The 21,147-nt window shown below is 36.5% G+C and overlaps 1 protein-coding gene across 1 annotated transcript; it reads right to left on the bottom strand.

The window, feature by feature from the left end:
- Positions 1–9,055: 9,055 nt before the first annotated feature.
- On the bottom strand, positions 9,056–12,244 carry LOC140168630 (uncharacterized). Its single transcript, XM_072192036.1, has one exon. The coding sequence runs from the start codon at positions 11,990–11,992 to the stop codon at positions 10,880–10,882; it is 1,113 nt and encodes a 370-aa protein (XP_072048137.1). The 5' UTR covers positions 11,993–12,244; the 3' UTR covers positions 9,056–10,879.
- Positions 12,245–21,147: the final 8,903 nt, after the last annotated feature.

Raw genomic sequence — 21,147 nt, 5'->3', positions numbered from 1 at the left:
GCAGCTATTATACCCATGCCATGAAAGGTGCCCGATCCATCAATGGTGCAGATGTTGTAGTCAACATTATCTGCAGCGTACTGTAAACTGTCCAGGTTTGAAATCTAATATATCGGTACCCTGTGACACAGCTGCACTCCTCTCATATTTCTTCACCTCGGCATATGAGCAGGAGTAGCCATGTGCATGAAGACTATCAATCAAAAACCATGATGCAAAATGATGGTGAAGCTGGATTCCAAGACCAAGTTGAAGAGACGCTATCATGACCCTACTGCTTGTATTATAGCTTGTCCAATAGAAGCTACTTTCAGGTCTATGTGCTTGCCAATAAAGCCCAGATCTCGAGATGTGATGAAATATGCATTAAAATGGCGGCCATTTTGAATTTATGCAAATTAAGGTTGAACCCAAAACCCAATTAGTTCTAGGTTAAGCCAAAAAATCCATTATCTTTCTTAGACTATAAGCGAATTCATGTAAAGTGTGCTGATGTTTGTGGGTTTATGCCTGTGTGTAGGTCACTATAAATCACTGCGCCTTTTATAACTCAAATTAAAGATAACATCCTTGCGCACATTGGGGTTGCCTTGATTTTCGAAATCTACCCTTACTTTAGCTGACGGGGCATGTTCTAAAACTGGTACCGTATTTATTATACACACGCTTAACAATGGGGATACTTTTAAGGTATGTGTATCTGCAGCTTTCTACATATTGAAGCAACCAAACCGGAAATGATATATTATGAAAAATCACTGTGATGAAAAATCTTGAAATTCAATCTATAGATTGAAGGTGTGTGACCAGATCAACAGCCTCATCCCCCTGTATTTTACCTCATAAAAACTGAGATTTTGATATCAGAAGAAACCTCATACGGTGATCTCATTACCTAGGTACAAATTTACCCCAGAGATAAGTTTCGATTGGATGATGTGAACAAAAACGTGGTAAAAAAGGTATGCGAGACATTGAGCTAAAAACGCATCTTGGCTCGGGAAAAAAATAATTGCGTCCAGCGTGCAGGCAGTGTTGCCGTCATATTGTCTGTTTTGTTTACGCTTTTGGCTGTTGCCACATTGAATAATGTCGTCCACCGTCGTCTGGGTACCATCTACCTTTTAATAACGCCACTGCTCTCTACTAAAGTTACCGTGCTTTATGGGTTACCAACATTGATATCTACTGAAGATAGCAATAACATGCTATATGGGTTAGCAACACAGCTATCTACAGAAGATAGCATATTGTGTGGGTTAACAACGCTGATATTAACATGTGCTATGGGTTAACAGCATTGCTATCTACTGAGGATAGCATGCTGTATGGGTTAGCAATACTGCTATCTACTGAAGATAGCATGCTGTAAGAGTTAACAACATTGCTATCTACTGAAGATAGCATGCTGTATAGGTTAACAACACTGCTATCTACGGAAACTATCATAATTATTGGGTTAACCACACCGCTATAACACCGCTATCTACTGAAGATAGCATACTTAATGGGTTAACAACACTGCTATCTATACTGAAGATAACATACTTTATGGTTAACAACACTGCTATCTAGTGAAGATAGCATACTTTATGGGTTAACACCATTGTTATCTACTGAAGATAGCATATTGTATGGTTTAAAATCACTGCTATCTATAACATGCTGTATGGGTTAACAACATTGCTATCTACTGAAGAAAGCATGCTGTATGGGTTACCAACATTGCTATCTACTGAAGATAGCATGCTGTATGGGTTAACAACACTGCTATCTACTGAAGATAGCATGCTGTATTGGTTAACAAGATTGCTATCTACTGAAGATATCATGCTGTATAGGTTAACAACGCTGCTATCTACTGAAGATAGCACGCTGTAAGAGTTAACAACATCGCTATCTACTGAAGATAGCATGCTGTATAGGTTAACAACACTGCTATCTACGGAAGCTATCATAATTATTGGGTTAACAACAACGCTATAACACCGCTATCTACTGAAGATAGCATACTTAATGGGTTAACAACACTGCTATCTATACTGAAGATAACATACTTTATGGTTAACAACACTGCTATCTAGTGAAGATAGCATACTTTATGGGTTAACACCATTGTTATCTACTGAAGATAGCATATTGTATGGTTTAAAATCACTGCTATCTATAACATGCTGTATGTGTTAACAACACTGTTATCTACTGAAGATAGCATGCTGTATGGGTTAACAACATTGCTATCTACTGAAGAAAGCATGCTGTATGGGCTACCAACATTGCTATCTACTGAAGATAGCATGCTGTATGGGTTAACGACACTGCTATCTACTGAAGATAGCATGCTGTATTGGTTAACAAGATTGCTATCTACTGAAGATAGCATGCTGTATAGGTTAACAACGCTGCTATCTACTGAAGATAGCATGCTGTAAGAGTTAACAACATTGCTATCTACTGAAGATAGCATGCTGTATAGGTTAACAACACTGCTATCTACGGAAGCTATCATAATTATTGGGTTAACAACACCGCTATCTAGTGAAGATAGCATACTTTATGGGTTAACACCATTGTTATCTACTGAAGATAGCATATTGTATGGTTTAAAATCACTGATATCTATAACATGCTGTATGTGTTAACAACAATGTTATCTACTGAAGATAGCATGCTGTATGGGTTAACAACATTGCTATCTACTGAAGAAAGCATGCTGTATGGGTTACCAACATTGCTATCTACTGAAGATAGCATGTTGTATGGGTTAACAACATTGCTATCTACTGAAGAAAGCATGCTGTATGGGTTACCAACATTGCTATCTACTGAAGATAGCATGCTGTATGGGTTAACAACACTGCTATCTACTGAAGATAGCATGTTGTATGGGTTAACAACATTGCTATCTACTGAAGATAGCATGATGTATGGGTTATCAACATTGCTATCTACTGAAGATAGCATGCTGTATGGGTTAACACCGCTGCTACCTACTGAAGATAGCATGCTGTATGGGTTAACAACATTGCTATATATACTAACGACAGCATGCTGTATGGGTTAACAACACTGCTATGTACTGAAGATAGCATGTTGTAGGGGGGTTAACAACACTGCTACCTACCGAAGACAGCATGCTTTATGGGTTAACAACATTGCTATCTACTGAAGATAGCAACCTGTATGGGTTAACATCGCTGCAACTAATGAAGTTAGCATGTTATAAGGGATTAACAACACTACTATCTACTGCAGTTAGCATGTTGTAAGGGGTTAACAACACTGCTATCTACTGAAGATAGCATGTTGTATGGGTTAATAGTATGCTGTATGACTTAGCAACCCTACTGTATAGAGAAGATAGTATGTTGTGTGGTTTAAAACACTGCTATCTACTGAAAATAGCATACTGTATAGGTAAGCAACACTGCTATCTACTGAAGATAACATGCTGTATGGGTTGATAATACTGCTATCTACTGAAGATAGCGTCCTCTCTGTGGATGAAAAACGCTGCCACCTATAACATGGGTTATAAACAGACGACGAAGAAGGAGACAGAATGAGGTACATTACAATCGAAACAAGTAAATATAATGAAGACAGAGAGAAAATAGAGGTACGACGGCAGGTAGATATTGTTAGACATGTAAAGGAAACAGAGATAACAAAACTGACTTGATGACGACAACCAGACATAGAGAAAGGTATACAGGAAACATGTATAATGGTGTGTCTCTGGGGCAAACATTAACTATAAAAACATGCACTGCAAACAGGGGAAATAAACACGCTTTGAATTTGAAAATATTACAAGGTCAATACGGTACAACATTCTAATGATGTTTATCGTATGTCTGAATTAGACAAGATAATGTTGTGACTGTATTATTTACCTTCTAACCCTCTCTACGTGGGTGTCGACTGCAGATGACAAGTTTCAAATTATTTAAAAATTCAAAAAATTCTGAATTATACATTTTCATGACCATATTTGGAATCAGCATAAAAAATACATTAAAATTAGTACAAAAAAGCCTAGTATTGGTTCAGTGGTTCTTGAGATAGCTCTTGATATTTTGAGAAAATATCTCTTGTGCGATTATTCTCTATAACGCGGGTGTCGACTGCAGACAACAACTTTCATTTTTTTCAATTCAAAAATTTCAGAATTGTACATGTTCATGACCATAATTGGGATCATCGTGAAAAATGCATTAAAATGAGTATAAACAAGCCTAGTATTGGCTTAGTGGTTCTTGAAATAACTCTTGATATTTTGAGAAAATATCTAAAAACTTGCATTTTTTATATTAAAGCCTATGGCTAGCATGTAGCGTATTAAGAAACAACACATCTGCGAATATATAACCAAACAGATGCTGCCTTCTTACTTGGGATACAGGTGTTTAATCAGTCTGCTCACCGTAAGTCACAATGTATTATCTACAAGTAGACAACGTACGTATAGCAGTTATTGGGAGCAGTGGTGTACTATAGCCAGCACTTTTTCAAAGGGTGGCCAAAGGGGAGGGTGGCAACGCAACTTTCAAGGCTTCTCACAGGGGGCCCCTTAGCCCCCCTGGCTACGCCACTGTGTGGGAGACAGATATTTTGATTCAGTCCGCTCCCAAGGTAAAAGTCAGTATCTGATATTAATTATCAAAGCAGATAATGCCCTTGTCATTTGCGAAGGTACGTTTTCAGGCGTTGCCAGCAGCCTGTGCACTTCCGTAAAGAGAATGGGTGCGCCAACATACCATGTAAATGATAAAACCAAACACGGCAAAATAAGGGCACAATGTCAAAATAATGTTAGCAACATACACTTCATAAATAGCATTATGTGTTAATAATAACACAAATTTGTTATTTTAGAAACATGGATGTATGTCAATAAACATCCCCGTAAACATCGTTGTTTAAATGGCAACACATTAAGGGGGTACTACACCCCTGTGGTAAATTTGTGACTATTTTTGCATTTTTCTCAAAAATAATAACACACTGGTAATCAAAAGTATGTATATTATTGGGGCAAGGAATCCAATTACTACACTGAAATTTCAGTGACTCAAGACAAGCGGTTTAGTATATATGATAGGAAATGAGGTACATGCTAGCTGTACCTGATTTCTTATTATAAATAACAAACCACTTGTCTTGGGTCACTGAAATTTCAGTGTAGTAATTGGATTCTTGCCCCTATAATATACATAACTTTTTTTTTACCACTGTGTTATTAGTTTTGAGAAAAACACAAAAAATAGGCACAAATTTATCGAGGGGTGTAGTACCCCCTTAACACGTTTATTAAGTTTTGCTCTCAATCTGTCTTGTTGGTTATAAATTGACACATATATTTGACAGGATAATACTCTAAACCGCACCACTTACATTCAATATGTCATGTATATAGCTGTTGTCTCATTTACCAGTAAGCATAATAAGGGGTGCTCGGTGGTGTGGGATTGTTAAGGCATTTAAGGGATTGGATAGCAAAGTTTGCACAGTATGACTTTAAAATTGTATGTGTTTGGGCAAAAGTGTATAACTCCAATACAAAATGTCAAAATGTTCAAACGATGGACGACTTTTCCTCCGATTCCAGCTAAATACACTTTAAGTACATATCATTAGATTTATAAAGTCTATTTCGATGACTTTTAAATGTCAAATATATAATTTTTTAATAATTTGCCATAAAGTTTCTATTATATCGCAAATTTCAAAAAATTCAAATTATTTGGTATCAGAAGGACATTCCTCGTATTCAGAATGCAATTTGGTGTGTCTGATGTGCTCTCATGTCCCACAAAAATACTCCCAGGTCCCAAAATACAGCATGCTATCTTCAGTAGATAGCAGTATTGTTAACCCATACAGCATGCTATCTTCAGTAGATAACAGTGTTGTTAACCCATATACAGCATAATATCTTCAGGAGATAGCAGTGTTGTTAACCCATACAGCATACTATCTTCAGTAGATAGCAGTGTTGTTAACCCATACAGCATGCTATCTTCAATAGATAGCAGTGTTGTTAATCAATGCAGCATGCTATCTTCAATAGATAGCAGTGTTGTTAATCAATGTAGTATGCTATCTTCAGTAGATAGCAGTGTTGTTAACCCATATACAGCATACTATCTTCAGTAGATAGCAGTGTTGTTAACACATACAGCATACTATCTTCAGTAGATAGCAGTGTTGTTAACCCATACAGCATGCTATCTTCAGTAGATAGCAGTGCTGTTAATCAATGCAGCATGCTATCTTCAGTAGATAGCAGTGCTGTTAACCCATACAGCATACTATCTTCAGTAGATAGCAGTGTTGTTAATCAATGCAGCATGCTATCTTCAGTAGATAGCAGTGTTGTTAACCCATACAGCATACTATCTTCAATAGATAGCAGTGTTGTTAACCCATACAGCATACTATCTTCAATAGACAGCAGTGCTGTTAATCAATGCAGCATACTATCTTCAGTAGATAGCAGTGTTGTTAATCAATGCATTCATTCATCATTCATTAAAGGTTTATTACACAATTGTCATAGCAGTATAAAAACTGAAATGCAACAACTTTACAAAAGTATACACATATAAAATTTTAAAATACATGAGTATAAATGCTAAAATACAATGTACATATAAATACAGCAAAAACATGAAGAAAATAGCAAATTACATAGTAAAACATCCACACATTCATTTTCACCCATTCATCCACATGTACACCCCCACACACACCCCTGCATCCCATATCCACTCATAAACTATCACTACCACAAGATCACACCCACTGACCTTACACACCACTTATTCAAACTCTTTCTCTACTCATGCACTAGTGACTACATACTCAAACTCCTTCTCGGCACACACATACTTTCATAAATGAATTACTTAGCATATTAAGATCATATTAAATGACAAAAAATGAATGAGAGAAACAGAAAATATATTGCACATAATAATGTTTATAAAATTTGGTGGAGATGGGAGTGAAAATGCCAATAGCCCTTTAAATGCCAATAGCCCTTTAAAATAATTTAAAAGCTAAAAACTAGGAGTCTTTTTATTCCACATATTGGCCATGTACACCAGAGGGCTTTTCTGACAACGCAATGTTCTACACCTTGGTACCGACAATTGGTCAGAATTTCTTAAAACTCTGCCATGAATGGTGCTCTTCTTTGGCGGTACCCAACTATGGAAACGCTCAGATTTGAAAAGCGAGTTGAAAAACTTCAAACATTGTTGCTCACGTCTCTCATACATGGATGGCAACTTACAAAGCTCAAGTGCCTCATCATAGGTTGTATACTGCTTGCCAACAATGATCCTACATGCTCTCTTCTGGATTCGTTCCAAAGCGGCACTTTCGTCGATGGTCAGACCAGGGTGCCACACAGGGGCAGCATACTCAGCTAATGGGCGTACGAACCCAGAAAAGATAGTAATAAGATCATCTGTTGGCAAGTTGAAGCGTGTGAGAAGTTTAAGCATATACAGTCTACCATTTGCCTTTTTTAGCACTTCAGTAACATGGTTACCCCATTTAAGATCAAAACTTACATGGACACCAAGTATTTTTGCAGCTGAGACAGACTGAAGGGGAACCTTAGCAATCATTAGTGGTTGGTCAACTGGGTTGTTTCTCAAGAATGACACTTTCATAGAAGCACACTTTAAAGGGTTAAGCTTCATGTGGTTTTGCACCGCCCAATCCTGGAATTTGTCAAGATGAGTCTGCATGTTAGATGCATCATTACGTGCTCTCGTCTCAACCAAAGTTAAATCATCGACATATTTCAATGTCGTAATGGAATTGTCCATAGCGGCATCATTAACAACGGTGACAAAACCAAGTGGGCCAATGCGTGTGCCTTGAGGCACACCACCTTTCAACTTAACCCAATCACTATTTTGACCACGGTACCTAACACTCTGTTCTCTACCATCAAGAAAACTGGCAATCCATGTCACTACTGAGGGACGTATACCAAGGGATATAAATTTATTGATGAGCACATTGTGGTTTACTAAATCGAAAGCTTTGCTGAAATCAGTGATAACAACCGAGCTCAAGTGACCGGGTTTGTCAGAATTCATGATCAGAGTATCCATTAATTTCACCAGATAATGTGTGGTGGAAACACCTTAGCGGTTCCCGTATTGATTGGGATCTATAGATTTCTCTAAGTCCTCTAACAACCACTTTGCCATAAAACCCTCTGCAACTTTGGCAAAGTGGTCAGTTAGAGATACTGGTCTCAGTTTATCCCAAGTAGCGGGTTTAGACTTTGGAATCGGGACTACAACAGCCCTCTTCCACTGGGGTGGTACTGAACCTTCAAATTATGATTGATTGAGGATTTCGGCCAGGGGTTTACTAAGTTCATAGGAAAACTCTCTAATGAGCCTGGCAGAAATACCGTCTGGACCACCGGCTTTTCCAATTTTTATTTTCTTCAGCATTTCATAAACCTCGTAGTCATGAACAGTAGGGCATGGGTTTGGATCTGGTCGATAAGCAGGAAGCTTAGCGGTATCAAGCACATCAAGGTCATTAGAAACTGATGCAAAGATGTTGTTGATGCTGTTCGCAACGGCTTCAAAGTCATTAGCATCAACACCTGGAGGGGGCTGAATGGTTGACTCAGAGTTGCTCAAATTTGCCATGACCTTGATTTGCTTGTACCACTCAGCTGGATTTGCTTTTTTATGTCGTTGAACCCTGGTTTTATAGTGCTCTTTCTTTGCCTTTGCAATTTCACGACTAATTTTATTTCGCAAACGTTTCCATTTTCGCGACCTATGCTCACGGTGGAAAACCTGTTGTAAGATAGCATGCAGCATGCTATCTTCAGTAGATAGCAGTGTTATTTACCCATGCACCATACTATCCGATTCTTTAACTCGAAAATTCAATTACCATAATTGCGAACGAAAAGTTATCTGTATTTATTTGTGTTTTTATTAAACATTAATTTTAATACCAAACTTACAGAAGATATTAACAAAGTTGAAGAAAACATACAGTCGAACAGGTTGCTGCTTTTATACGTCACTTTCAATTAAACAAAAGGAAAAGTATTCTGTATAGGCCCCTATATTTATTCATTGTAACAATATACAGAAAGACTTTAAGCAATAGTAACAATAATAATAGTATTTTCATTTTTGTTCTTCTCAAGGCAGTACATTGCTCTCGAAAGTACGCATGTAATTAGGTAGATACCTGTCAACGTTAAAGTGCTTAACAAAAATTATTCAAATACATACATTATTCACAAACAGTTCCATTGGGCTATTCCGTTTAAAATCCACACTATCCCTGTGGAAGATTTTGGAAATGTCTTCCACAGAGGGAGTATGAATTTCAAATAGAATTAACACATTAGGAGTTCCATTTGAAATTCACTCTACCTCTGTGGAAGATTCAGGTTAAATCTTTGTTAGAGGGTGTATGAAATTCAAATGGAGCTCCCTAATGTGTTCATTCCATTTAAGATACATACTCCCCCTGTGGAAGATATTTCCAAAATCTTCCACAGGGGGAGTGTAGATTTTAGATGGAATAACCCATTAATTGTCACGTTAATATGAAATATTTCTGTCTCTTCTCATTTACAAGTTATAGAAATCCAATTTGCTCAAATTATACTAGAAAAGTCCACTCACCTCACCTATCATGATTTAAATTAGAAGCGCATTGTTGTTCAGGATCTCATGGTAAAATATGCGATTTTAAAATTAAAACGCTTTTTGTATACACAATGGATTTTTTACAATGATTTTACAAAACCAAATATCGTACTTTTAGAAAAATAATTAAGTATCTGAATTAAACATTCTAATCTATACTGAAAGTGGACAATATAAGCATTTTAAACACAATAGGCATTGTCTTCTTTTAAGTGTTATACATATGTTGTTGTTTAGTGGTTATTTCAGTTGCATACAGTAATATGGTGACATTATACAATATATGTAAAATAAAAACAATAATAAAACTGATGAGATTCTTAGTGAGCTTCTAGCTGAACAGAACAACACGTTTTACAGAGATTTATAGATAAGACAGTTTTTTTTTTAAAGATTCATTTCAACATTACTTAAATGTAAATATAAGTCTACTTATACCTTAGGAAATTGTGATATACACAATAAATTAATAAAGAAAAAAGAAAAACGTCTCTCCGACAGTATTTTGATAAGCAATTCCCCCCAAAATAAACCCAATATCACATGTTAATAACACGGGACGCTGGTTATTCCGTCCTCTAAGTACAGCACCCCATGTTACGATGTAAATTACGTATAGAGAATAATAGCATAATTATGAAAAGATATTATCCCATGTGTCTGAACATGATATCTTGTAGATAAGCCCACAATGTTTATTTGAATGTTCTGCCAATATATTTGGCTGTTCGAATTCAGTTAAAGGTGGTTTGTTGTCTTATAGTATATAACAAGATGTATTACCTCACTTTAGGCCAATCACTTATACATTCTTATTCTAAGTCTTGAGGTAAATGGCTCCAGCGATTTGGGATTCCACAAGCATAAAATAAGTCCTCACAGTGACCAATAAAACAGTTGATGACATCTGCAGTTGGGTATAAATGTACCACCAAACTACCTTGTTTTTGTTCATATCGACCAAACGAAATATACCGTATTTCAGGCCTAAACTGTCACTGGGTAATGCAAGCTTGCACCTGGCTGGTATCAACGTCTGCATTTTGATGGGGTTAAGTGGGGTGAGGGATGAGTCTGTCAATTGTGTTACAAACCTTCTTTTATAACTACTATTGTGAATAATATAAAAGTCATGTTGAATAATTATGATAAAGTTACAATAATTAAATATCTTCAATATTGTCCCGTTTTTCTAGCGCCATATAAACCTTCTCACCTCCTCGCCTTCTTTCAAGATCGACATAGATATCTTCCGGATAAAGTCCTTCCATTGGTAATTTTCTAATAGCTTTACTAGGTTTGTTACGAGTTACAAGTTTAAGGAATAGAACCAACACAAAAAGCAGGAAAATCAACGCTAATGCACCTGTTACCGATGTAGCAAGTATCCAATAGAATAGTTTAGAGCGCGTTGACGCTTCGCAAAGATGGCCGCATCTTTGCGCAATTGGTTTTACAACATCATTGTCGTAGCTATCCTTGGTAGTTCTAACTGTGACATCACCAGATATTTGCGTAACGATGATCTCAGTGTCTTCAGAACTTGGTATGACTTTCAGAGGTCCAACATGACACGACTGTGTTTTATCAAGGAATGCCGGACTCGTCATAATACATAACAAAATTGCACCATCATCTTTTATAGATGGTGTGAAGGATAGTTGGCTGTGGATTTGAGAATCAGTTACGGTGCTGTCACTTTCAAGTGTTGTGAAAGATCCAACTTGATTCCATTCAAGCGATACAAGTGGATGTCCGGTGACTTGTGAGCTGCAATTAAACGTGGTTTCTTTACCAGCGATAAGAGTCATCGGCCCCGCATTTGGAGCACAATCCAAAGAGTTCTCATGTGGAAAGTAACTTACTATAACCTCTTCCGAGTCCGTTGCAATATCTGCTGTCTTTCCAGATGTTGTTATCACTTTGCACGAATAATTCCCAGTGTCTTCTGACGTGACTTGTATAATTGTTAGAAAATACACGACAGAAGAGTCCGGCATCTGGCGCACCGCAAGAAACATTCTGTCCTGATCATCGGGAACCAAACGGTTGAATGAAAGTGTTTCTCTAACGCTGCGTATAGTTCTTGCCATGATTACGGTATACTCTGGATCAAGATTCCATATTTGACAATGCAATGATAACATTCCATCTTCCACAGGCTCCACAGGTATCGTCAGTTGTAACTGTGTTTCTTCCGTAGTTTCCGAATTCTGCACCAATACAAAACATAAAGTGCACATAAACAATGCCGATTCTAATTGCAATAACATCATTACAAAATCGTCTTTACAAACGATATCCAAGTAGCGTTGATTTTGCTTTAAGTAAAAGGTGAGAAAATGGAAAAACAAAAACGACGTGCCTCAGCTGCATAAGTCTGGCCTTCTTAGTCGAAAATCAACATCTGCATTAGTGGTCTGGTGATGATAAAAGCAAAGACCGGTTTTCACCGCTTGTTGACTGGCTTTACTTACAGAATTAGTCTTATAAGAGCTGACCAGAACGTGTCACATGCCTATTTTCTATTGATCAAAAACGTGCTTTTGACGAGACATCGCTAATAAAAACTAGGTTTTATCCACTCCATGGTTGATTAAGTTGACAGGTTTCAAAAGAAAACAGGATTGGTTGAGATCAGCGTTCCCATGGCAACGTCCATTGCAGAGTAAATGAAAATGAATAAAAACCTGAACAGGTATGAAATTGACAATTAGACAAGATATTTGATCGATAGCGTTCGTGCTGAGCCAACGGGGATATTTTTGGCGGGTTGAAGAAGTCAATAAACCGGTCGGATAATTCGGCATGGTTATGTTATCCTTTTCGCGCCAATACTGGACGCAGACGATATAAAAAAAAATGTAATGTATAAATAAATATTAAATATTTAAACAAATACATACTTATAACAATGATTTACAGTTTCTTGTTTAATATGTAGGCTATAGAGTAGAAATATGATATTTGAGATGGTTTATTGGAGTTAGAAATGATAGTATTTAATTTGGGACTCCGGACCATTACAGCACTAACCGGGTATAAGCAATGTTCTTAGTGATTCAATCGGTGGCAATCGGGTTTATCAGTAGGAATGGTCTTTCAAGATTTTCCATCCATTAGCTGGCGAAAGTAATCAAAGAAAAAAATGATACTTTTTTCCCAACCGCTAGCGATTAGCAATTATTAATTAGCCAATCAGCTCCGATGTATCTTGATGTATCTCAAAGTACGATAACTCTCATTGGCTGCGAGACTAATTGCTTATTACAGACGACCAAAGTATAAATTCAATTTAACATGCAACATGGAGATGTCCAAACACCAATACTAATGCAATATTTGCTTAGAAGTGACCAGAACGCGGAAAACATAAAGTCACAATTTTGTTGAAACCAAAAATTATTGTATTGCTAATTTAATAAACAGACGCGCAGTAATAGCTTTATTATATTATCTATGTTAACAGTCCAACGGTCTTTGCTAAAATGTCCGACCAAGCGCGTGATTTTTATAAATCATAGAGAGCCAATATGAAGACAAATTATCACTTGGTTGTCAAAAGCGTAAAATTTATATTGACAAATTTATTATTTCTTCGGAAGTGACTTAATGTGATTTTTGTTTTCATTATATTTTGTTTTAGGGAAAAATCAATGACCTGTGTGGCTTACCATACGTGCTTCATAATGAAGATTCTAAATTTTATATTATTCGGCAAAAATCAAACAGATCTGACTTAAATGAAATGTCAAGTGCGTGAGACTTTACAATATGTATTTTGTTATTTTTTTGCTACAAAAAAAAGACTGAAGTTGCTATTTTACTTTTCTTTGGCCTTTCTTCAATCTTATTCCACGCTAAGAACCCAGAAAATACAAAAATGTTTTTAAATATTGTCAAAATGTTAGTGTAAAATATTGTTTGGCAAATGTTTTTGCAAAATATTTTGTCAATACTTAAATAGCATTATGTTAACATTTTTTGCAGCAGGTTTTCAAAAATGTTTTGCAATGTTATTTTACGTCTCATCCCCTCAACTTCAGCTGACCTTCGTTTGATTTTTTTTACATGTTCCCCTCCTCTTCTGGTTGACGTCCACCAACTTAATGCACACTCAGAGCGATTGTGCATACAGTTTAAATGAACCCGACATTTAAACGTTTTCTTTAAAACAGTTTGTGTTTGCTGGGAATTCTCATATTCTACGAGATATAAAAGTGACGCATTTATTAATCAATTAATTTGTTTGTTATTAATATCGTTCATTTTTAAACTGTTTTAAAATAACAGAAGAACGATAAGAAGAACCATTGACTGCTCAGTGCATGTAGGTAAGTGCAATAGCTGCCATTTGTAGATGAGAACAATAATTGAGAACAATACAGCAATTGCACTTACCCACTTCTGACACTGAGCAGTCGATTATGCTAATTCCATCCCACCAATGGGAACTTGTGTCATTGTAAAGTTTGTCACCAATTGTGGTTCATTTTGACACTCACCACAGATTTGAACCTCATCACAGATATGCAGATGCACACAAGCATATTTTATAACATACTAAGCCACACACACCCCTCCAAACCCACCCCATCCACACCCCAGCAAAATATACCCCACCCACACATAATATTTATGATCATGAATAAATTCATCAGGACAATTTATGTAAGCAAAATTAATGAAATGTTATTTCTTCGGAAGTGACTTAATGTGATTTTTATTCTATATAACACTGTTATCCAAATAACAGGGGCTTGTGAGTTTGTATAGGATTGGTGGGGTGGGGTGTGTGGGGTATGTGGGGTGGGTGTGGGGTGTGTGCATGGTATGGGTGGGGGTTGGTAAGTGCACCTATGTGGAGTGTGTTTATGAGTATGTTTGTGCTGGTTTTATCAAAATAATAGCAACATTCATTATTCAGAAACGATCAAAAAATCATACGATTTGTTTTGTGCGGGTCGCCTGGAACGTGTAAGCTCACAATGTTAACAGGAATAATTGCTAATAACGGTAATGATATAATTTAGTGTAACGGCGCAGCGTGTGCGGTTCATCAAGCCTAATCTGGATGATGACATGTGTAGGCCTATACTGCTTATACTCAATGTCTATCTCACGTATACAGGATAAAGAAGAATAACTGACAATAATACCGTATCTGGTGTCATCTTTGTATCTTATAGGCCTATACTTTATTAATATTTAAACATTTGTACAAATTTGAATACAATTCTCTAATTGGTCCGCGGATCATTAAGGAAGAAATTTACATATTAGAAGTCATTAATATATTAATGTGACAATACATGTATAATATGTACAAAATGACAATTATTTCAAGTATTTTATCATTGTAAATAAGAAAAAGAAATTTGCCTTATCTCCATTCATGGTGAAAATGAGATTTTATTGACAAAAGCTATACACCAGTTAAACTTGGTTCATAGTATGATATACAAAGGCTTATCATAAGGGCAGAACACTTCCAACGCAATCTTCTAAAAATGAAGCTGAATTTATACTCCGTCTTTGAGTAACGAGCGACTATAGTATTAAATGAGACAGGGCGATTTTTGTTGCGTTGAGAAAAGAGCGCTACATCATTGTTCAAAAACGAATCGCTCGTTATTCAGCGACGGAGTATAAATTGTGTTTCTTCGTTTGCTCGTAGAATACTGATGCTCCTTTCAGACTTTCCTGCCGCTTGACGCTGCGGCAAGCGGCATGACGTATCAGCCAATGACAAGCCTTGATTGTGTCCATTTGTTTGCAATGCGCGTGCTTCACGTCGCTCAGCGACATGCGGCATGACAGTATGAAGGATGTGTCTAGCTTCTGTATTATAAAAGTGTACGTTTTCGCTTGTCAATCAGTACTGACGAATTACACATCCTAAAGAAGGTAAACCTGTACAGCTATCATTCGCAACATCGAGATGAAGTATTAACCTGAACATATCAGTGAATGTTTTCATCAGGATAATTGACTTATTAGATTACAGTAACATGCATAATACACCCATAAGATCGAAACCTATATGTGCATGTTTTATTTCCCACAATTATGATCCAATATATGCATATTGTTAAAAACATCTTATCAAAATGACTTTGAATCGCTTTCAAAAGTCAATATCAGATATCAAAATGAATTTTAATATGACATTAATACATGTATAATTATGCATTATTAAATAAATTTAATCTTAAACATCCTATCAAAATGATTTTGAATCGATTTCAAAGGTCAATATCAAATATCAAAATGAATTTTAATATGACATTAATACATGTATAATTATGCATTATTATGCATTATTAAATAAATTTAATCTTAAACATCTCTTAAACATCAAATTGCATTAATCAGCCTTCGTCGGATCAGGTATCGTGTAAACAATGATGATGATTTTAATTGATGTATGTATTTAAGTATACAAGGATGCATTTATATATACATTTATACATAATGTGGTTTATAAATACCAGCATATCTGATCTTATAATGTCCCTCATAATGTCCATAATTTCTATTCTGTGGAGTTTCTAACGTCATATAAACTCTGTTATTTGGAGCTCGTATGCCATCAATATCCGCATAAATCTCATCTATATTATTGGTTTTCAATGGCACCACCTCAGATTTGAGAGTAGATACCCGTGTTTTGGCCCGCATACGGCAGTATTTTGTAAGTAGTATGATGACTAAACCAAAGAAAATCATGCCTAAAAGAACTGCAATAACAGTGGCGATGATAAAGTAAAGATACGAAGTAGAATAGTTCGGGCAGACCTCTCGGCAACTCTGAAAATCGAAGCTTTGGTTTGCGTGACCCCAATTTTGGTTTAGTTGACTGTCTTTCTCGCGAGTGTTTGCATTACCTAAAGATGAATTGGTAGAAATAACAGAAATGGGCCCAATATGGCAGCTCTGAATGCGGTTATAAAAGGCGCTGCTAGATACACGACATACATACACGGCTCCATCGTCTCGTTCAGTTATAGTTACATTAAGCACTGAAAATATACGCGAGTCCATTTCGTAGAAATCGGCATTGTCATTCAAATCCATCCCAGATTTCATCCACGTCATAGACACAGTTGGCGATGCCGTTTCTGAGCTGCAATTCAAACTGATGCTACATCCGGAACGAAGAATGAGTGGTTCCCCCGGAAAACAAATCGGGTAGATTTCAGACGGGAAATACTGCACTGCTATGTGAACAGAATTCCAAACAATAAATTTGGGTCGCTCCGCTTCCAACTTCATAACTTTACATGAGTATTTGCCTTCATCACTTTTCGCAACGTTCATGAGCGTTAAAAATGCACAATCGATCCGTCGTTCTTTTGCCTTTCGGCCAGGAAGATGCGCTCTTCATTCGTGGACAAGATCACTTTGTTCCATACCAATATCTCACTATGAGTGGTCACTTGTCGTGTGACAATGACCTTCTCACCGTCTTCAAGATTCCACACCTGGCATAATACAGACAAGATACCACCTTCGGGGACAGGATTCACCAAAGAAGTGGTTTGAATCTTCGTACTTGCAATCACTGCGATATCGACAGATAAAATCAATGCTAAAACAATGCAGATCCACCAAACCCGCTCCATTTTGTCTCAACATGCATGCAGAATTCAAGTCAAGAACAGTTCTCGGAGAATATGGCTCCCAAAGATATTGTTCAATGCTTTGAATACGATATTTATTATACTTTATAAATAGTGCCAATTCACTGAATTATCCTAGGTTACTCGCTACAAAGTGGTAGCTAGTGTTTCAGTATTGGGTTCAGAGTTTTAGGCAACCCATGCCGTTGCAAAGCAGCTAAATTGGATCTCCAAGCTATATTCGGTATAATCTTCCTCGTGATTAGTATAAATGGATTATTCTGATCATATTCGGTAGCTTTTACTTAAATGCTGTTTGTATTGGGGCAGTTATATTATAGTCTGGGAAGATAAGACCCCGGATGACTTTTTTATTTGAGATAACTTAAATCTAATAAGCGCCAATGCCTCTGTCAGTGTCTGCATAATTTTCAGGAGTTGTATAGAGATACTGAGATGTTTTATTCATTTGAAATTTAGATGGAAAGGATAAAGTTAAGTGGGAAAAATTGAAAAGTAGCGAGATAAGATTACAATAGGAAGAAAGGAAGGAAGGAAGAAAGAAAGAAAGAAAGAAAGAAAGAAAGAAAGAAAGAAAGAAAGAAAGAAAGAAAGAAAGAAAGAAAGAAAGAAAGAAAGAAAGAAAGAAAGAAAGAAAGAAAGAAAGAAAGAAAGAAAGAAAGAAAGAAAGACAGAAAGAAAGAAAGACAGAAAGAAAGACAGAAAGAAAGACAGAAAGAACGACAGAAAGAAAGACAGAAAGAAAGAAGAAAGAAAGACAGAAAGAAAGACAGAAAGAAAGACAGAAAGAAAGACAGAAAGAAAGACAGAAAGAAAGACAGAAAGAAAGACAGAAAGAAAGACAGAAAGAAAGACAGAAAGAAAGACAGAAAGAAAGACAGAAAGAAAGACAGAAAGAAAGACAGAAAGAAAGACAGAAAGAAAGACAGAAAGAAAGACAGAAAGAAAGACAGAAAGAAAGACAGAAAGAAAGGAAGGAAGATTGAATGAAAGAAAGGAAAAAGAACAGACTGACTGAATGAATAAATAAATAAGACAGAAAGACAGAAAGACAGAAAGACAGAAAGACAGAAAGACAGAAAGACAGAAAGACAGAAAGACAGAAAGACAGAAAGACAGAAAGAAAGAAAGACAGAAAGACAGAAAGAAAGAAAGAAAGAAAGAAAGAAAGAAAGAAAGACAGAAAGACAGAAAGACAGACAGAAAGAAAGAAAGAAAGACAGAAAGACAGAAAGAAAGAAAGAAAGAAAGAAAGAAAGAAAGAAAGAAAGAAAGACAGAAAGAAAGACAGAAAGAAAGACAGAAAGAAAGACAGAAAGAAAGACAGAAAGAAAGAAAGAAAGAAAGGAAGGAAGATTGAATGAAAGAAAGGAAAAAGAACAGACTGACTGAATGAATAAATAAATGAATGAATAAATGAATGAATGAATAATTGAATGACTGTAGTGACTGAATGAAGGAAGAAAGAAAGGAAGGAAGGAAAGAAAGAACGAAGGAATGAAAGAAGAGATCAGATCAAGAATATATGTTGTGAATGCATGTTAATGTGCATTCTTACCAGTTATATATTCACTTTGCAATTCATATTGGTAGCAATTCACAAAGTTCCAGTTTGCCGAAATGAAGTGTCTATTTGGGTGCTCTTGCAGCCCTTAAGGGTGCGTCTAATAATGCTTCCCTGGTTATCAGTGTCTTATCGCCACCTGTAGATTCACACAAGTTGATGTGTGACGAATCGATGTTCTACAAAACCACAACATGCCGTGGTCAGCCTGTTATATTCCGAAGGGGCGTTATTCCGAATTGAGAAAAACAAGCGTTATTCTGAAAATTTATGGTATAAGTTAGTGTACGGATTAGGATTACGGTTATGCTCAGCCTGGGCGATGCATTGAAATACGATGAGGAACTTTTTGTTTGTGTGGCATCTGAAAAGGCTGCTTTAAAACACTGATTGATATTGACCAAGTTATTATACCCAAATAAAGTACATAATTTTTGGGTTTTGATGCTTTGAAATGGTAAAGTTTCTCTCATTATAATGACATTGGTGTATTACCAAAATTCATCCGCACGGCATCGATTTTTATATTCTCCTATTAATTGTAACTTTCAGCTTCGAGGTCGCGCTACCATTTTAAGGTGTTTAGGTTCAGTGCGTTAAAACAAGAAATAGTGGTATTGAACCTATAGTGTGACGTAAGTCCGACTAAGAGAATTGCGGATTTTATATTGCAAAATAAATCCAAGCACTTTTTTGCCATTTATGTCAAACTTAATCAAACAGGGGTGTCTTTGTGTGTGTGTGTGTGTGTTTGCCCGTGTATTGTTTACAAAAAATCAGAAGATATTTAAAAAATATGATCTACATTTTACAGAAAATATTCCGAGAAATTCACAAGTAGCATCAACACTTCAATGGGGTTTTCGGTTCTGAGTGCATGTTTCCTAAATATTTTAACAGAAAATTAAAGTGCATGCAAGTTATTATGAGAGCATTTTGTATGCATATTACATGTACGATGTTATATCTAAACGTTGCAAGTTTTCAGAGGGGGGTGCAAAATTCATATGTATGGGACGACATACGCTACCCGGTACGTGAGCTAAACACTTTTTTATTGAGATGTGCTTGCTGCGATCTTACTTTACAAAATTGATATTCCTTAGACATGTTCAACAAAAATATTTATATTATTTATTAGTCGAATTAGCATTTTTGTGATCCTCGCATTGTTGTTTCATACTGCAAGGGTAAAGCAAAGGTCATCTCACTATAATAATCCCTTCAACATGTTTCGGGAGATTTATAGAATAAATGTCACAAATAAACTGGGCTCAGAAAGAAACTTATAATTTTCACAAGGTCATATCTTAAAATCCTGTCCATCAAAATGAACCAAAATTAAACACAGGGTTACCTCAATACTCTACTCTAAACACGTATCAGTATAAGCATTGGCACAACATCAAAATGCACTGACATGGAACTGCTTCCTGGATTACCTGACACATCCCAGCAATTACAACAGCAATGTGAACTTTCCTGTCTCAGGATTGCCTCACAAAAATAACACTCGTACCCAACGAACATAAACACACCCCGATATAGGCGAACAAGGACACATACGCCCCCGTGCGCCCCTCACGAATACCTTCATTTGTTTTGACTTCTTCACGTGCCTTAAGGAATCGGATAGCAACGTTTGCATAGTACGGGACCTGAGAGCACATCAGACATATCGAATTGCATTCTGAATACGAGGAATGTCCTTAAGATATCAAATAATTTTGATTTTCTGAAATTCGCGAGTATTCTCAATACTATTTTTGCCAATTCTTATACGCCAAAATGGCTTCATCTATATCGCCCAATTAACCATCATAGCTCAACGTTGACTTCAAGTTGTGGAGTACAAATTTTTGTACTCGACACATTCAAAGGTCATACAATGAATGTATAGAACATATTGGGGTTAAAGAACTGTAATCTGACAAATGAGCATGTTTGAGATCCGAATCAATTCGCATTGATGTGGTTTCAAAGACGTCGTACTGCTATTCCACTGTTATCCTGATATCCTAATCAATCCGCATTGATGTGGTTTCAAAAACGTCGTACTGACACAGCTCCGTTGTTATATTGACATCCTAATCAATCCGCATTGGTGTGGTTTCAAAGACGTCGTACTGACACATCTCCATTGTTATCCTGACATCCTAAGCAATCCGCATTGGTGTGGTTTCAAAGACGTCGTACTGACACATCTCCATTGTTATCCTGACAT

The sequence above is a fragment of the Amphiura filiformis genome, chromosome 13 (genome assembly GCF_039555335.1).
Source record: "Amphiura filiformis chromosome 13, Afil_fr2py, whole genome shotgun sequence".
Classification (NCBI taxonomy): Eukaryota; Metazoa; Echinodermata; class Ophiuroidea; order Amphilepidida; family Amphiuridae; genus Amphiura; species Amphiura filiformis.
The sequence above is the reverse complement of the archived record's forward strand: the minus strand, read 5'-3'. Positions and strand labels throughout refer to the sequence as shown.

Coding starts and splice junctions, on each gene's coding strand:
- LOC140168630 (XM_072192036.1), bottom strand. CDS start 11,992: ATGATGTTATTGCAATTAGAATCGGCATTGTTTATGTGCACTTTATGT.